Below are 13,041 nucleotides of genomic sequence, written 5' to 3' on the forward strand. Positions count from 1 at the left end.
TGAAAAAGGGTTGCTAATGCAAAGGAGCTGGCTAAGGTTCACTATAGAGGAGCAGTAGAGGTAGGAAAGGTAGCTAAGAAGGCGCAAAAGGACTCCCTTACTGCCGCTAATATAGCTCACAGAAAGCATACTAAAGAAGCTTAATTAGCGGCTAATATAGCAGCCTATTATATAACGTTAAAATAATTAACCGTGGATAAGCTCCAGAAGCGGGCGGAAGAGTTCTCTGCTACCGCCGCTACGGCTATAGTTTTTATTAAGCAACTTTAAGAGACCGCCAAAAAGGCTATAGAAGAAGCTGCTTTATTAGAGGACTCGTAGGAAGGGCAAGAGGATAATAATATAAGTAATTTAAGCGACGAAGAGTCCTTAGATAAGGAGCCTAAGTTAATTAGCGATATCTAGAGCCAAACTCGGTCGTTAGTTGAACTTTAAAACACCAAAAATCGACTTTATATAGACTCTATTATATATATTTATAGCTTCAATGCTCCTTAATAATGATGCAGTGATTTTAAATGGGGTTTACTGGTTATTTGCGACCAATTTTGTATTTTCGAGTATTTTGATGTTCAAAACCTTCATAACTAGGGTCACCTTCATAACCCCATCACATACGTTATAAGCTTCAGACAAGTAAATAAATAACTATGCAGGGAGTCCTGGAATTTTGATAATGCCCTACGCTACAGCAAAATAGTACCAGCCTTTGGAATTTTACGTACACCTAATGTGATTCGTTTGGTCGTTCCCACACCATGGATTGGTTGAAGAACTTCAAAAGACATGTGTAAAGTAATTACGCAGTTTTCATAAGCTATGCATTGGTGCACGACTTGCCTTCATGTGGTGCTAAAAGGTATGGCATAAACAAGGTGGGAACAGCGATACGGAATAATGAGTCAGGCTTAGGAGTGGGGAACGGAAGGAGAAATTTAAGAAGATATTGGCGGGAATTAACCAAATATACCATGATATGAAACCAAAGGCCATATTGGAACAGCGGAATTTGCGGGATAGAATAGTGGGAAGCATTTCACCACAAACTCTTTCATTGTCTAGGTTCCAGACTCTTTGGTGACATGAATATTATACCAGAGACCGAATGAGTCCTTGTTCAACCCTCACTGCCAGTCTCAGGTATTTTAACCTCAGCCGAAGTGATTCCTCATCTCGAGTGGACGTACCCAGTGGTCGGATTCTCGACGAACGATTCCCCTCTCACTGGACTCGGAAGGATAATGATTATGGGATTTTTTTCCCTGCTAGATCCTCTCTTGCGGTGATGAATGATATTCCAGGCTATGCCTCGCGTAAGCATAGCCAAAATTTCAAGCCGAACTCTACAGTTAGCCCATCATCCATCAACCTCGACCTTCTCCAGTGCCTCAAGCACTTCCTCTGCTACTCCTCCCTTCTCAACCACCATCTTCAAAACTCGCCCAACCAAGCCTCGTTTAATGCCACCTCGACGCGGGGTCCACACGCCCGACAAGTTTAGGGCCTCACGCTGTGCCATGGCATCTGTGCTTGAGACAGGCGCGCTACCGCCAGTGGCAGAGTTCATGGAGTTGGGGATCCCAGGAGGGGTGAGACGTGAAGGAGGATCGATTGTGCGGATAGAAAGGAGACGAACCGGATTGGCCGAAGATGTGTGCGAGGCAGCGCAGGAGACGGCAAGGACGGCTTCTGCAACGGCTAACTCTTCTTTGCTAGGATCGAAGATGATATTTTGGCCTACGGCAATGACGAGAAGGGTTACGGGTGGTTTTTTTATGTGGGTTCTAGAGGGGTTGTTAGGGTTGGAGCGAGGGAAGAGAGAGATGGAAGCGGCCCAGTCATCGTCAAAGAGAGGGTCTTCGTCTTGTTCGGATTTGAGAGCTGGGAGGCGCGCAGAAAGGAGGGCCAAATGTGTGGTTAAAGAGAGGAGCGGAAGCGGGTAGGAAAGAGGTGGGGAGAGAAGGAGGATCTAACATCTGAATTAGTGATGAGAATTCTTGATAGCGGAGGCTGATAAAAAAAGGAACTAACATCGATATACAGTTTCCAGTGGAAGCGTCGATTGATATATAACCTGTCCTTAAGTTCTCCACTCGCAAGCAAAGCTTCTGTTAACATCGCAGAGAGGAAAATGGGTAACGCGTCGTCGTCGCGGAAGCCAGGAATCTCAATGCTCATTTCTACCCATGAATCCTGCCCCATGCCTTTAGTTTTACTTGCGTCTCCACTCTCGCCCTCGTCGTCATCCATCACGATGTCTCCCGCGGCAACACTGAGACGCCTTTGTTCCCCAGCTGTAGGTCGCCATTGTGACTTCTCTACCTCAGCTTTCACTCCTACAATTGCTTCTGTGCCATCAGCAAAACAAACTCGAGCGCTGCCATTTGCGCTAGGCAGAATGTCGCTCTCTGCTACCAAGAGACGGAATTGAGTAGGCGTACGGCCATCAGGGCGAATTGGTGGACTGAGAGAAAGTGAAGAATGTAGATAGGAAAGCTCGGCGGGAGAGAGGAGGACCTGCGCCGTTTGAATGGGAGCCATCAGAGTAATATCTCTCGCAAGGCTATTTTCTCTGGTGGTTAAAGCTCGGGTTGGATTTCACGATGGCGTCCTCCAGCCACTAGCCACCAATGAATTTTGCCGAGGAGCGTCATCGCAGCTGGGCGCGAGGAACGCCCAAGGCACAAACACCAGCCTCCAATCTGCCCTTCACGACTTCCCTTGCTTCATTTTCACACTCTTTTTCATGATATTTTTATCCTCTACTATCCAATGCATTTCTAGCTTCCTACATACGTACTCGTTTTATTCAAGTTATGCCTCCCCCTGCCTCCTCGAATGGTAATGGTATCGATAAGCTCGACTACCGCCCATCCGACGTGCGCCGCCCTCTTCTCCAGCCTGATGCAGACAGCGACTCCAGTCGACCTAGCCAGGACACTAGCTATGCTGGCAGCTTCTTTGAGCAGGTAGCGGAAGGCATTGCTGAACGAGATCGCCGGAAAATGCAGCGTCAAGTCGTCCGATGGCTCGGCTTTATCTGGGCTATATTGAATTGTCTCTGCGCAGGTAGCATCACAGCCTACTCGCTCTATGGCCATCTCTTCCAATCACGGCTGCATTACACGCAGTTCCAGGTCAACATAGTATCTATAACGGCGGAGCTAGCCATGTACCTTCCTGTACCGGTGTTTGGATATCTTTGCGACCGACTAGGCCCGGGTGTTCCGTCTTTCCTTTCTGGATTCCTCTTCGGGCTTGGGTATCTCCTCGCTGCGTTTTCATATCACAGCGGTCCTCCGCCTTCAGCTGGTGGGGAAGGATGGCCGTTCGGCGTTATGGTCCTGGCATTTGTGGGCGTTGGGATGGGCACAAGTTGCATGTACCTCTCTGCGGTTACAACATGCGCGAAGAACTTTGGAAGAGGGAAACACAAGGGCTTAGCATTAGCAGTGCCAATTGCAGCATTTGGGCTCAGCGGCATGTGGCAAAGCCAAGTTGGGAGTCGGTTGCTCTATGAACGCGCGCCAGACGGGAGTAGAGGAGATGTCGATGTCTTTCGTTACTTCCTTTTCCTCGGCATCACTCTCCTTTGTGTTGGTTTTATCGGCACCTTTACGCTCAAGATTGTGGACGAGGAGGAAATGATTGACGAGGCTGTGGAAGAACTCGAGCGTAGCGGCCTTCTCGCTCGCGACGAATTTTTCCACCGTGCTGCGGATATACATGGCTACGGCACAATGAATACGGGAGATCTCTCGGAATCCCAATTCGATTTTCTTCAGACTGAAGCTGAGAGGCTTAAATTCCGCGCTGCGGAGGATGCACGCAAGAAGAGCTGGTTGCTCAACGAGGAAACTCGCCGCTTCCTTACGGATCATACCATGTGGTGGCTAGCGGCCGGTTTCTTCCTTGTCACAGGTCCTGGAGAAGCATTCATAAACAATCTCGGTACTATTATCGGCACACTCACTCACCCTCACACTTCATCTTCGCCAACAAGCCCGGCAACCCATGTCTCGATCGTCGCCATCACCTCGACTGCCGCCCGTCTAATCACAGGGACGCTCTCCGATATTCTTGCCCCCGTTACCCCAAATCACCAACACCGCCGCGGTACCGGCCCTTTGGAGAACTCGATATCTTTGCACGGAGCTGCTGGCCCCTACAAGCCCTTCACCCTCTCTCGCCTGGTGTTCCTTCTGACTTTCTCCATACTCCTCTCCCTTGGCCAGATCCTCCTTGCCTCAGGCTTAATCCAAAACCATGCTAACCGCTTTGCCTGGGTTTCCGCACTTATTGGCGCTGGCTACGGTGCCGTATTCTCTCTCGTCCCTATCGTCATAAGTGTGGTATGGGGTGTTGAGAATTTCGGAACCAACTGGGGCATTTTAGCCACAGCACCTGCAGCGGGAGCAACAGTCTGGGGAGCAGTGTATGCAGCGGTCTATCAGAGGGCTATAGGAAGTGGCGACGAAGGGCCGGGAGGCAGTGCTGAAGAAGTTCTCTGTTACGGCCAAAAATGTTACGCGCCTACTTTCTGGGCTATGGCGATTAGCGTATGGGTTGCGTGCGGGTTATGGATTTGGGCGTGGAGGGGCCCTGGGGGGTGGAAGAAGAGAGGCATTGCGGTATAACAAACGCTGCCCAAAATCTTTAATAAATAAGAATGCGTATACTGGATGGCTGGGGAAGCGTTATTATTTATGAGATTGTGTTCTTGTTTGCGATTTCTAGGTGTGTAATTTTGCATGGAGTCCAGGATTCAACCCTGTCTGATCTCTCGAGCGAGCACTCTTTGGGTTTCGTGGGCGGCATTTGCATAGCGTTGTCTCTTATGTGATCATGACTGCTTCTTTTGGTATATGATGGTATACAAATTGTTCTGGCTGGCGAGCTAGAGCAATATCAGAGCTTTGCCTTCGTTCTTAGCTACATTTCATACATGGCCGTACAAATATAGTAATTACGGGAACCAGTATGGACGAATATAAACGACAGATCCTCCATCAACCTTATCTTCAAACACCTAAACTCTAATACTCCTCACCTATACCATTATCGATATCACCATCACGTGTCCAACACTTGAGCAGCTCCTACACTAACCTATTCATCTCTTCCTATCCTCCCCCCACCTCAGCCACTTATCACTAACCCTCATTGCAGCTCTTTCCTCGTCCGTACAAGCACATACAACCAGTGTGACACCTTCGGCCTATGCACAACCCCCACACCGCCTTCAGGAGGCGCTTCGACAGCCTCTTTGCGCTCCAGCATCCACAGCCGTGTAGGGTCAGAGAAACCGTGCATGAGTAGCTCGTCCGGTACTGCGTCTTCCCAGGTTTCTGAGTCCGAGGAAGGAGAAGATGTCAGGAAGGGAAAGCGCAAGCTTGAGTATGAGAACGCGATCCAGCGGCCGCCAGGTTGGGTAACGAGGGCCAGGTGTGGGGCTGGGGTGTGGGGGAGGGGGCGGACGGGGGTGGGGTTGAGTGGGTTATGTGGGGAGGGCGGTAGAGGAGGAGATACGAAAGCGAGTGGGTATGGAACAGAGATAAGGATGTCTTCTGCGCAGGCGATGGAGTCTGAACAGTATTTCTCGACGATCAGGAAATACGAAGCCGGTCTGCAAACGGAGAGTATGGAATGGAGCGAGAGGAGGTCGGCAGTGTCCCAGTACATGAATTGCCTAGGAGCGATTTCCGAGGAGTTGGTTTGGGGGGGAAATCTGGAAGGAGAGGGAGATGTAGCCTTTTTATCGCGCTCATCTACATCTACACGCGCCTTCTTGGTTACAGCGCTCTCTATGATATCTTGGTTTGGTATAGATGATTGTTACTCTTGCTCTTAGCCTTCTTCTTACCCTCTTCTTCCTGATCTGCAAACCCAAATATCCCTCACTCTCACCTCTTCCCTAGCTCAATAGCCTCCTTTGAGAAATCCACATTATGGATCTGCTCAGGGGTTTCAACATGTTCACGGAGATGGTACGAGAGTAGCGAGGTTCCGCAGCCAATGTGCAATATCTCAGGTTTCGATATCCAACTATCCAGTAGAGTAGCTGTCAGAGGAGCGTCAAGTATAGATGCAGGTTGAAGCTAGTCAAATGCGGACGGGTTGGAATAAAAGCGAGTATCTCAATAGTCAATAGAGGCGAAGGGCGGCGGGGAGGGTGCCATTGGAAATATCTGGAGAGAAGCGTGTTAGTTATTCGGGACTGCGGGAATGCCGGCGGCTGTCTGGTAATGACTTACTGGCTAGTGGAATTAGTGATTGAGAACCATAGATATACTCTTGCAGCATAAAGCCTCGTTTTGTAAAGTATAATTGAAATATTTAGAGTTGAAGCTTTACAATATCAATAGGTTCATGCGGGCTGCGGAGGTGCGGAGGTTTGGATCGGATCATTCTGATCCTCACCACCGAGCTTCTACATTTTCATCGACTACTAATCTCTCCACTCCACCTTCGACTGCGATTCTTTGTCCAGTGATATTCTCAATGGCTACATCCTCAGTTTCCATACCGCGCTTCCTGCTTCCCCGGGCCAACTACCTCCTACGGCCTCGTACACGCCTCCTCCCACCTACCTCTAATCCACACTCTGCGCTCGTCCGCCATGCCTCAAATTCGCAGCCCTCCTCGAAACCCCCCGTTCTTGAAAAGCCCGCCAAATTCAACCCTCCTTCGCACGGCGCACGCCTGCCTCGGAAAAAACCGCGAAATTACGGCCCCGCGCCGACGGAGCAACAAAAGCATGAAATGAAAACGAAGAAGTATCCGAACATGATGCCGCCAGAGGGCAGTTTCATGCATTGGTTCTTAACGAATAGGTGGCTGCATACATGGATTTCTCTAGTATGTTTCCCTCGTAGCGTTGTATCAGTACAACATTTTCTTCCATCCCATTCCAACAGCGGTGCGAGAAATACTTCAGAACTCCATGGCATGCAATTGAGATTACAGAAAAAAGCTAATTATGAACCTTAGAGCACCCTATTTAGTCTCGCATTCACCGCATTCGCCATAAACTTCACGCAGACAACGCCGTACGGCGATCTCCTTCCCTCGCGGTCCGACTTCTTATCGCACCCTTTCGCCTCGACCTCTAAGTTTATCGAGGTTTACAAAATGCACACGGTATACATATCCGCGCAAACAGCCGAGCGCAGGAAAAAGAAGGTCGAGGATGTACAAAAGCGCGCCGAGTATCGCAAGGCGCATGGGCTGGATAAAGAGGAAGGGTTCGGAGGCTGGATGGCGCGGAAGGATGAGGAGGTTCTGGGGCCCGGCCTGAGGGCTGCTGATAGAGTTGTGAACGAGGGGGGGAGTGCAGGAGAGGGCGAGGCGGCGGACAGCGGAGTTTATACGGATTTTGAGGGGAGGAGAAAGCCGGTGAAGAAATGGCTTGGGATTTGGTAAGAGTGGTTCCTTGGCTTTGGGATCTGGAGAGGATGTTTTGTGAGCTTTGGGCATCGAGGGCGGCGAACGGTTAGGTGTGCAGTCAAATATCTATGGGAAGTGTCTTCACCAGGCTCCGGTTCTGGAAGGTATAAATTTGGGCTACTGGAAAAGGAAGTGGCTTGTGTAAGTGTATGAAAAATATATGTACTCAATATATTTCCCGTAAGTACTTACGAAGTAAAGAGTATAGTATAGCTCTCGAAAATCCATCATTCCTCTCAACCCAAGTACAATAATCTAGATATCAAAGTCTACTTCTTGAAGCACCTTGTCGAGCGTAGAACCACTACCACCAGTCATAGCCTGACTATTGTAAGCTCAAGCGTTTAGTAAACTTTATAGGTTCCATCTCCTATTCTAACAGTACATCTGGAAAGCAAAGGGTTTATCGGATGTTTCGTAAACTGATAGCCATCTACTCTGTACAAAAAGAAAAACAAGGTAGGAGAATCGCTACAACTAAGTAAAAACAAAAGTCATAGCCACGATTCGCAATAGAGTGCAGGTAGGTCTCGTAGAAAGAAGCTCTCAAGCGCTGTCCAAACAAATTCTTCCTAGTCCAAGCTGTTATCAGTTATCATTCTCATAATGCGAACACTCCAACACATTCTTCATCAATATACCACAGGCCTTCTCCGAAATTTGTAAACATTGCAATATTCACAAAAGTCTGACTGCACGCCCCGATAATAGTACTTATGCTTGCAAAGTAGAATCTTCCTCTGGAGGCGCCACAACAAATCGATAACCTCCAAGACGTTCTCCGTCTCCACGACGAGCTCACCATCGCCAGTCTCGAATCCGTTTAGAAGGAATGTCTCAAGAAGCCACAATGAGCGTGGACGTCGCTCGGGAAGGTCCCATGTGTTTTCAAAGCACTCTTTCTCCATTGCCAACCGCAAAGTCCCACAAGGGAACTCCTGGGGGCATTCGATGGTTAAGCTCTCGATGTGAAGCGGGGCGCTGGCGATCTTGATGGTCCGGAGGTTCCTGGCATTTTCCTGCCCGATAATCTCTACCCAATGGGCGAAAAAGTTGTGATCGTGAAGCCAGTCCATGACGCAGCCAAAGTTAAACATAAAGGTATTCTCGCGGTAGAAGACGAAAAGAGCTTCGCGTCTCATCTGTCTGCACACTCTGGTGATGTTTGGCTGGTGATAGCCAATGCAAAATTCGCCTCCTACTACTCGGATAGGGGTTTTGGTGTCAGCGTCGCGGTCCCGTCCTTGAACTACGAGCTCGTACACTGCATTGCGGAGCTCGGCGGGAAGGTCGAGGAAACGGAATGGCTCGGCGTATTGCAGTGAGTCGGAGCCTTTCAGGCGCCTAATAGGTCTTATCCGAACAAGAACTGGTTTTGGAGTGGGTTCGGGACTGTTGTGTGAACTTTTCAAGCGCCGGATCGGAATTACTCGTACTGAAGCTGGATTTTGTGTTGATTCGTGACTATAACGCGTCTTGGTTTCTGGTGGTTTGAGGGTGACTTGGGTGACTTGGGTGTCTGTGCTATTTACAGGTGGATGAAGCCCGTTTTGTGTGTTATTACCTATACCGTCGATGAGAAACACAGCTCCACTTGTGTTTGATAAGCAGGTCTTACTAATGGTATGAGTGATTGAAGCCATGTTGTATTACGCGCATGCAGAGAAGTATATCAAAAAACATAAAACATGTGACACTTGACGCGCTGTTAGGGTGAATGACAGAACTAAGGCTGAAATCAGAAATGGTGAAAGAGCTTAGAGGGATCATCAAATTCACATCTTCCGGCCCTTTGGTTCTTCGGTTGTAAGACTGAGAGTCAATCCCTGCCTTTAATATGGCCGACGGCTTAGTGGGGGTTGATGGATTTGGCGGCCAAGTTCTCAACAGCCTTAAATGCTGCCCGATTATTGAGGAGCTGTTGGCAGAGATCACTTGAAAGGCCCGTGAGGGTAGGTCATAGTGATGTTAGTTCAGGCTCCCGTCAGGTGGGAGGTTCTGACGCAGGGGCAGCGAAAGCTCTGCGGACGAGCAAGTGTTTTTTCTGACGGCCTTGAAGCCTGAAACGTGACCAAATAGAGGCTGCCATGTCTTGGCATTGAAAGTTTATCCAGTTTCTTCGTGTTTCCATCGTTTACCGCCATCATTGTAACTGAACGATGTGTGCATGTCAAGACTGGATTACGGAAGTTGCTTTGAGATGGGGCGCCTTATTTTGAACTTGCTCGGCAATCTTAATTTACCCTAGCAGCAGCCGTGGCAGCAGGGGGGATGCTTCAGGGCTTTGAGATTACCGAGAGGGAATTGCAAGGTACTATTCGTCCAGCCATTGCCACACAACAAATGTCTAGCATGCGCAATTGAAAGTATACAGAGCGGATCATAGGCAGCAGCACGTAGTAGTTTCCACAACATGTGAAGCTTTTTTCAACCCTCTTTGGCAAGTGTCGATCTACAGCGACACGATTGAAGGTACCCAAGAGCCCTAAAGAGTTAATTGCAAGGTACAGCCCGCTTTCATTCAACGCAGCCTTCAGTCCCGCTAAAAACATTATTACTCTTCTATAATTAATTGTATTTTTTTATATGCTAACCAGTTGGACCTCAACACATTATTAACTCTAAAATTCTCGTCCGATAATCAATTTGTTCGCCGTGGATTCTCTCTACCATTTCCACTTGTGGCTCGATTTTTGAGCCATAGCTACCAAAGAGCCTAGTTATATTTTTCACCGGCACTCGAGCTCGATGAAATTCTATGTACTTCTGTTGATAAGATCTTGGTCAGGCAGTGCTACAGTGATTAGTTAAGCCGAATAAAGTAATCAGTTCAAATGCGCAGACAATAAATTCGACGGCAGAGATCAGGAGGCCTTACATTCGGTATCCGATTATCAAAACTATTTGTGCTTGACCCTAATATTTTCATTTGATTAAAAGGCGTTTCGTTCTACCTTTGAGATGGGTAACCATTTTAATGCATAATGAAAACATAACAGTAGATCGTCTAGGTTTTATAGCCGCAGATTATCTTCAACCTACCTTGCATACCTCATCTATCATACTACAAAGCCAAGCACAGACTCGTCTCATATTTCTGTTGGCGTAGGTTGTGATTGTTTCGATCCAACCATCAGGTATCAACGCTACAGGTTTCTGTTTGTATGAACCAGCAGTATTCTAAGTTGGTGATACGTATTTGGGCCATTAGTAGTGTTTCACGCAGAAAATCTTTTATGCCTTTTCTCTTTAACTCCATTGCGGTTTATCTACATTTATACCGCGGCAGGAGTAGTGCCGCTTTGTATTAAATCCCAAAACACTGCCACACTTGGACTTTGATAATGGGTTAGCCGCCAGACTATTTGTTAATGCTTTTGAGCCCGATCACAGACCTGTGGGTTTTAGTGATTTTCCATTCCTCATGACATCTCCTTTTCTCTCATATGTGCCAGGCTCTTCGTTCGGTCGATTTGGGATTAATTGAAGAGTTTCCGAGTTTAGCCTAGAAAAGGTCCCAAAAACAGTTCTCAAGGATCTCTGCCTATTTGAGGCAACAGTATGAAACATCATTCTACGTTTGGTTCTTGGGCGCTTCAGAAGTCCATATGCGGATCAGGTAGCAACTGCTCTTTGCGCCCTGGGTTATTGTCAAAGAAAAAGATATGTCAATAATTCGCTATCATAAATAGAGTAGGAATCATTTATCTAACCTCATATGTGTTCTAGTATAACCAAGCTTGGAAGTAGGTGTAGAATTACATACTATGCGAAGCTACTAGTAATGAGTTCACGAGTTCCAAGAAAAGTGTAGGGCAAATGTTGTACTATGAAGACTCAAACGTATTTATCCTTACTATATCTTCATATTCAGATGATATAACGCTTGGGATTTGCTTTATACCTTTCTAGGGGGACGAGCCAGTACTCGTAGGTGGACGATAGTGGGCGGGGTCCTAGCAGATGTCTATTGGTTGTGGTGAGCGGAATAGAGGCGGTGTCGCAGGATGTACGCATACTTTTCGCTTCTTTTCGTCATTGGTATTTCACGCATAGCTTAAGATGTGCTTTTAAAGATTGAGCCGATCGTTGTCTATCTCCAACCACCTACTCTTCCTTCATCCCACCTTTCTTTCCTCTCAGTCCTCAAATACGCGACCTTTCGTCCTTCCCTTAACCTTCTCACGAATTCCGCGACTTCTCTCTCACTAGCAACCGCCTCGCTTCCGGCGCCTTCGCCCTCTAAGAAACTCTCCTCGAGGCCTCGACATAGAGCCTCCTGCTCGCCCACAGCAGCACTCAAGCGCTGGTATAGCGCTGGCGGGCTGAAGTCCCGCAGCGCAGCATCCTGTTCCGCCTGCTTAGCCCGCCACTGCCCCTCCAATGCTCGGAGCGAGAGTAGACGTGATTGTGTGCTTTGGCGCTGATGCTGGAGGTGAGATTCCAAGGCTTTGAGCGAGTCTGCTAGCGCGAGGTTGGCAGCAAGAAGGCTCTGCAATGGTGCGGTGGAGGCGGGTAGTGACGGATGCGTGGTTTGAGGATTGTGGATTATGGCATGTTGGAGGTCCGGGTTTTGTAACACATGGTGCAGGTCGATGGTTCTAGAAACGGACTAAGCATTGAAGTTCATGCGTGCTCGGAGTGACGTACGTCTTGTCTTTCAGAATCGCAGGAAGCCAGCCATCCTCCGACGGGTGTACAGAATTGAATCGGCCTTGGTCTAGTTGAGGTTGGTCTTGGGGATGGAATTGAGTTGGAGCATGCGGGTGGTCGTGAAGCGGCTGGGGTGTTTGGCCTGGTGGGGGAGGTAGAGGGGGCCCTGCTAGCGGGGTCCCTCGACGACTAGAGTGGGCTGAGGGCTTTGGCGGGGGTGGTGGAGGGGTAGAGGGGTTGTACTGGAACTGCGTCTGGGACTGACGCGGTGAGTGGAATGACATGGATGCCATAGAGTCGGAGGGTTTATGACTGAGTTAGGATAGTCGGTTTCACTGTATATGGTGTGTGTGTGTGTGTGTGTGTGTGTGTGTGTGTGTGTCCGGAGAGCATAAAATGCTCCTGGCTGAAACCTGACGATGCTACAGGTCTTGGTGCTTCGGAAGCACGCAGGCACATGGCACGGAAGGTCGCTACAAAGTTGATCCGGGAGGCGTATGAGGAAATTACTGTATCTTCAGTCGGCAGCGATCGCTGTAGTAGTTGCATTTTGTGGCTGGACTTAGAGGCCCCTTTTCTTCTTCCATATCATATTAGCCTGCACAATAATCCATGACGTTCTTCGACCCAGAATTGCGCTCTCTCTCTCGCGTTTTTGGATTCTGATCTTAGACACTTTGGCGCGCTCCAAACGTCCCGGACAAATCTGACTCGGGCATTGCAGCCTCCCCCCAAACGGCGGCTACGGGGAGTATTTCTTGCGCAATCCAACACTTTTGCGTTTGACCGCCTGGTCGCATACCCGCATGGTGGCGACATCCCGTCTCTATTGGATTTTCTAGCGTTTAGTATAATTTAGCGTAGCCCGAACATGCCGGATTTTATGACCCTATGCATTTTGCCAGCTGCTCAATAGTAGAAACAAGCTGGCGCTTGCATAGC

The 13,041-nt window shown here is 48.5% G+C and overlaps 6 protein-coding genes across 6 annotated transcripts; 2 read left to right on the top strand and 4 right to left on the bottom strand.

Moving 5' to 3' along the window:
• Positions 1 to 1,357: 1,357 nt before the first annotated feature.
• On the bottom strand, positions 1,358 to 2,541 carry K441DRAFT_594801 (uncharacterized protein; the record flags this gene model as incomplete). Its single annotated transcript, XM_067644970.1, has 2 exons — positions 1,358 to 1,969; positions 2,032 to 2,541. 2 exons carry the CDS (start codon positions 2,539 to 2,541, stop codon positions 1,358 to 1,360), a joined length of 1,122 nt encoding a protein of 373 aa, XP_067496766.1.
• Positions 2,542 to 2,816: 275 nt separating this feature from the next.
• K441DRAFT_594959 (MFS monocarboxylic acid transporter) lies at positions 2,817 to 4,637 on the top strand (the record flags this gene model as incomplete). Its single annotated transcript, XM_067644977.1, has 1 exon — positions 2,817 to 4,637. One exon carries the CDS (start codon positions 2,817 to 2,819, stop codon positions 4,635 to 4,637), a length of 1,821 nt encoding a protein of 606 aa, XP_067496767.1.
• A 523-nt stretch (positions 4,638 to 5,160) lies between these two features.
• Positions 5,161 to 6,524, bottom strand: K441DRAFT_691287 (uncharacterized protein; the record flags this gene model as incomplete). Its single annotated transcript, XM_067652466.1, has 3 exons — positions 5,161 to 5,689; positions 5,908 to 6,098; positions 6,435 to 6,524. 3 exons carry the CDS (start codon positions 6,522 to 6,524, stop codon positions 5,161 to 5,163), a joined length of 810 nt encoding a protein of 269 aa, XP_067496768.1.
• K441DRAFT_623398 (uncharacterized protein) lies at positions 6,434 to 7,674 on the top strand. Its single transcript, XM_067646037.1, has 2 exons — positions 6,434 to 6,858; positions 6,991 to 7,674. The coding sequence occupies exons 1-2, from the start codon at positions 6,502 to 6,504 to the stop codon at positions 7,420 to 7,422; spliced, it is 789 nt and encodes a 262-aa protein (XP_067496769.1). The 5' UTR covers positions 6,434 to 6,501; the 3' UTR covers positions 7,423 to 7,674.
• A 117-nt stretch (positions 7,675 to 7,791) lies between these two features.
• On the bottom strand, positions 7,792 to 9,292 carry K441DRAFT_671101 (uncharacterized protein). Its single transcript, XM_067650377.1, has 2 exons — positions 9,065 to 9,292; positions 7,792 to 9,010 (listed from the first exon to the last, which is right to left on the bottom strand). The coding sequence occupies exons 1-2, from the start codon at positions 9,087 to 9,089 to the stop codon at positions 8,079 to 8,081; spliced, it is 957 nt and encodes a 318-aa protein (XP_067496770.1). The 5' UTR covers positions 9,090 to 9,292; the 3' UTR covers positions 7,792 to 8,078.
• A 2,016-nt stretch (positions 9,293 to 11,308) lies between these two features.
• Positions 11,309 to 12,585, bottom strand: K441DRAFT_623402 (uncharacterized protein). Its single transcript, XM_067646038.1, has 3 exons — positions 12,097 to 12,585; positions 11,466 to 12,047; positions 11,309 to 11,413 (listed from the first exon to the last, which is right to left on the bottom strand). Exons 1-2 carry the CDS (start codon positions 12,390 to 12,392, stop codon positions 11,540 to 11,542), a joined length of 804 nt encoding a protein of 267 aa, XP_067496771.1. The 5' UTR covers positions 12,393 to 12,585; the 3' UTR covers positions 11,309 to 11,413; positions 11,466 to 11,539.
• Positions 12,586 to 13,041: the final 456 nt, after the last annotated feature.

Source organism: Cenococcum geophilum (genome assembly GCF_001692895.1).
Source record: "Cenococcum geophilum 1.58 unplaced genomic scaffold K441scaffold_89, whole genome shotgun sequence".
Classification (NCBI taxonomy): domain Eukaryota; kingdom Fungi; phylum Ascomycota; class Dothideomycetes; order Gloniales; family Gloniaceae; genus Cenococcum; species Cenococcum geophilum.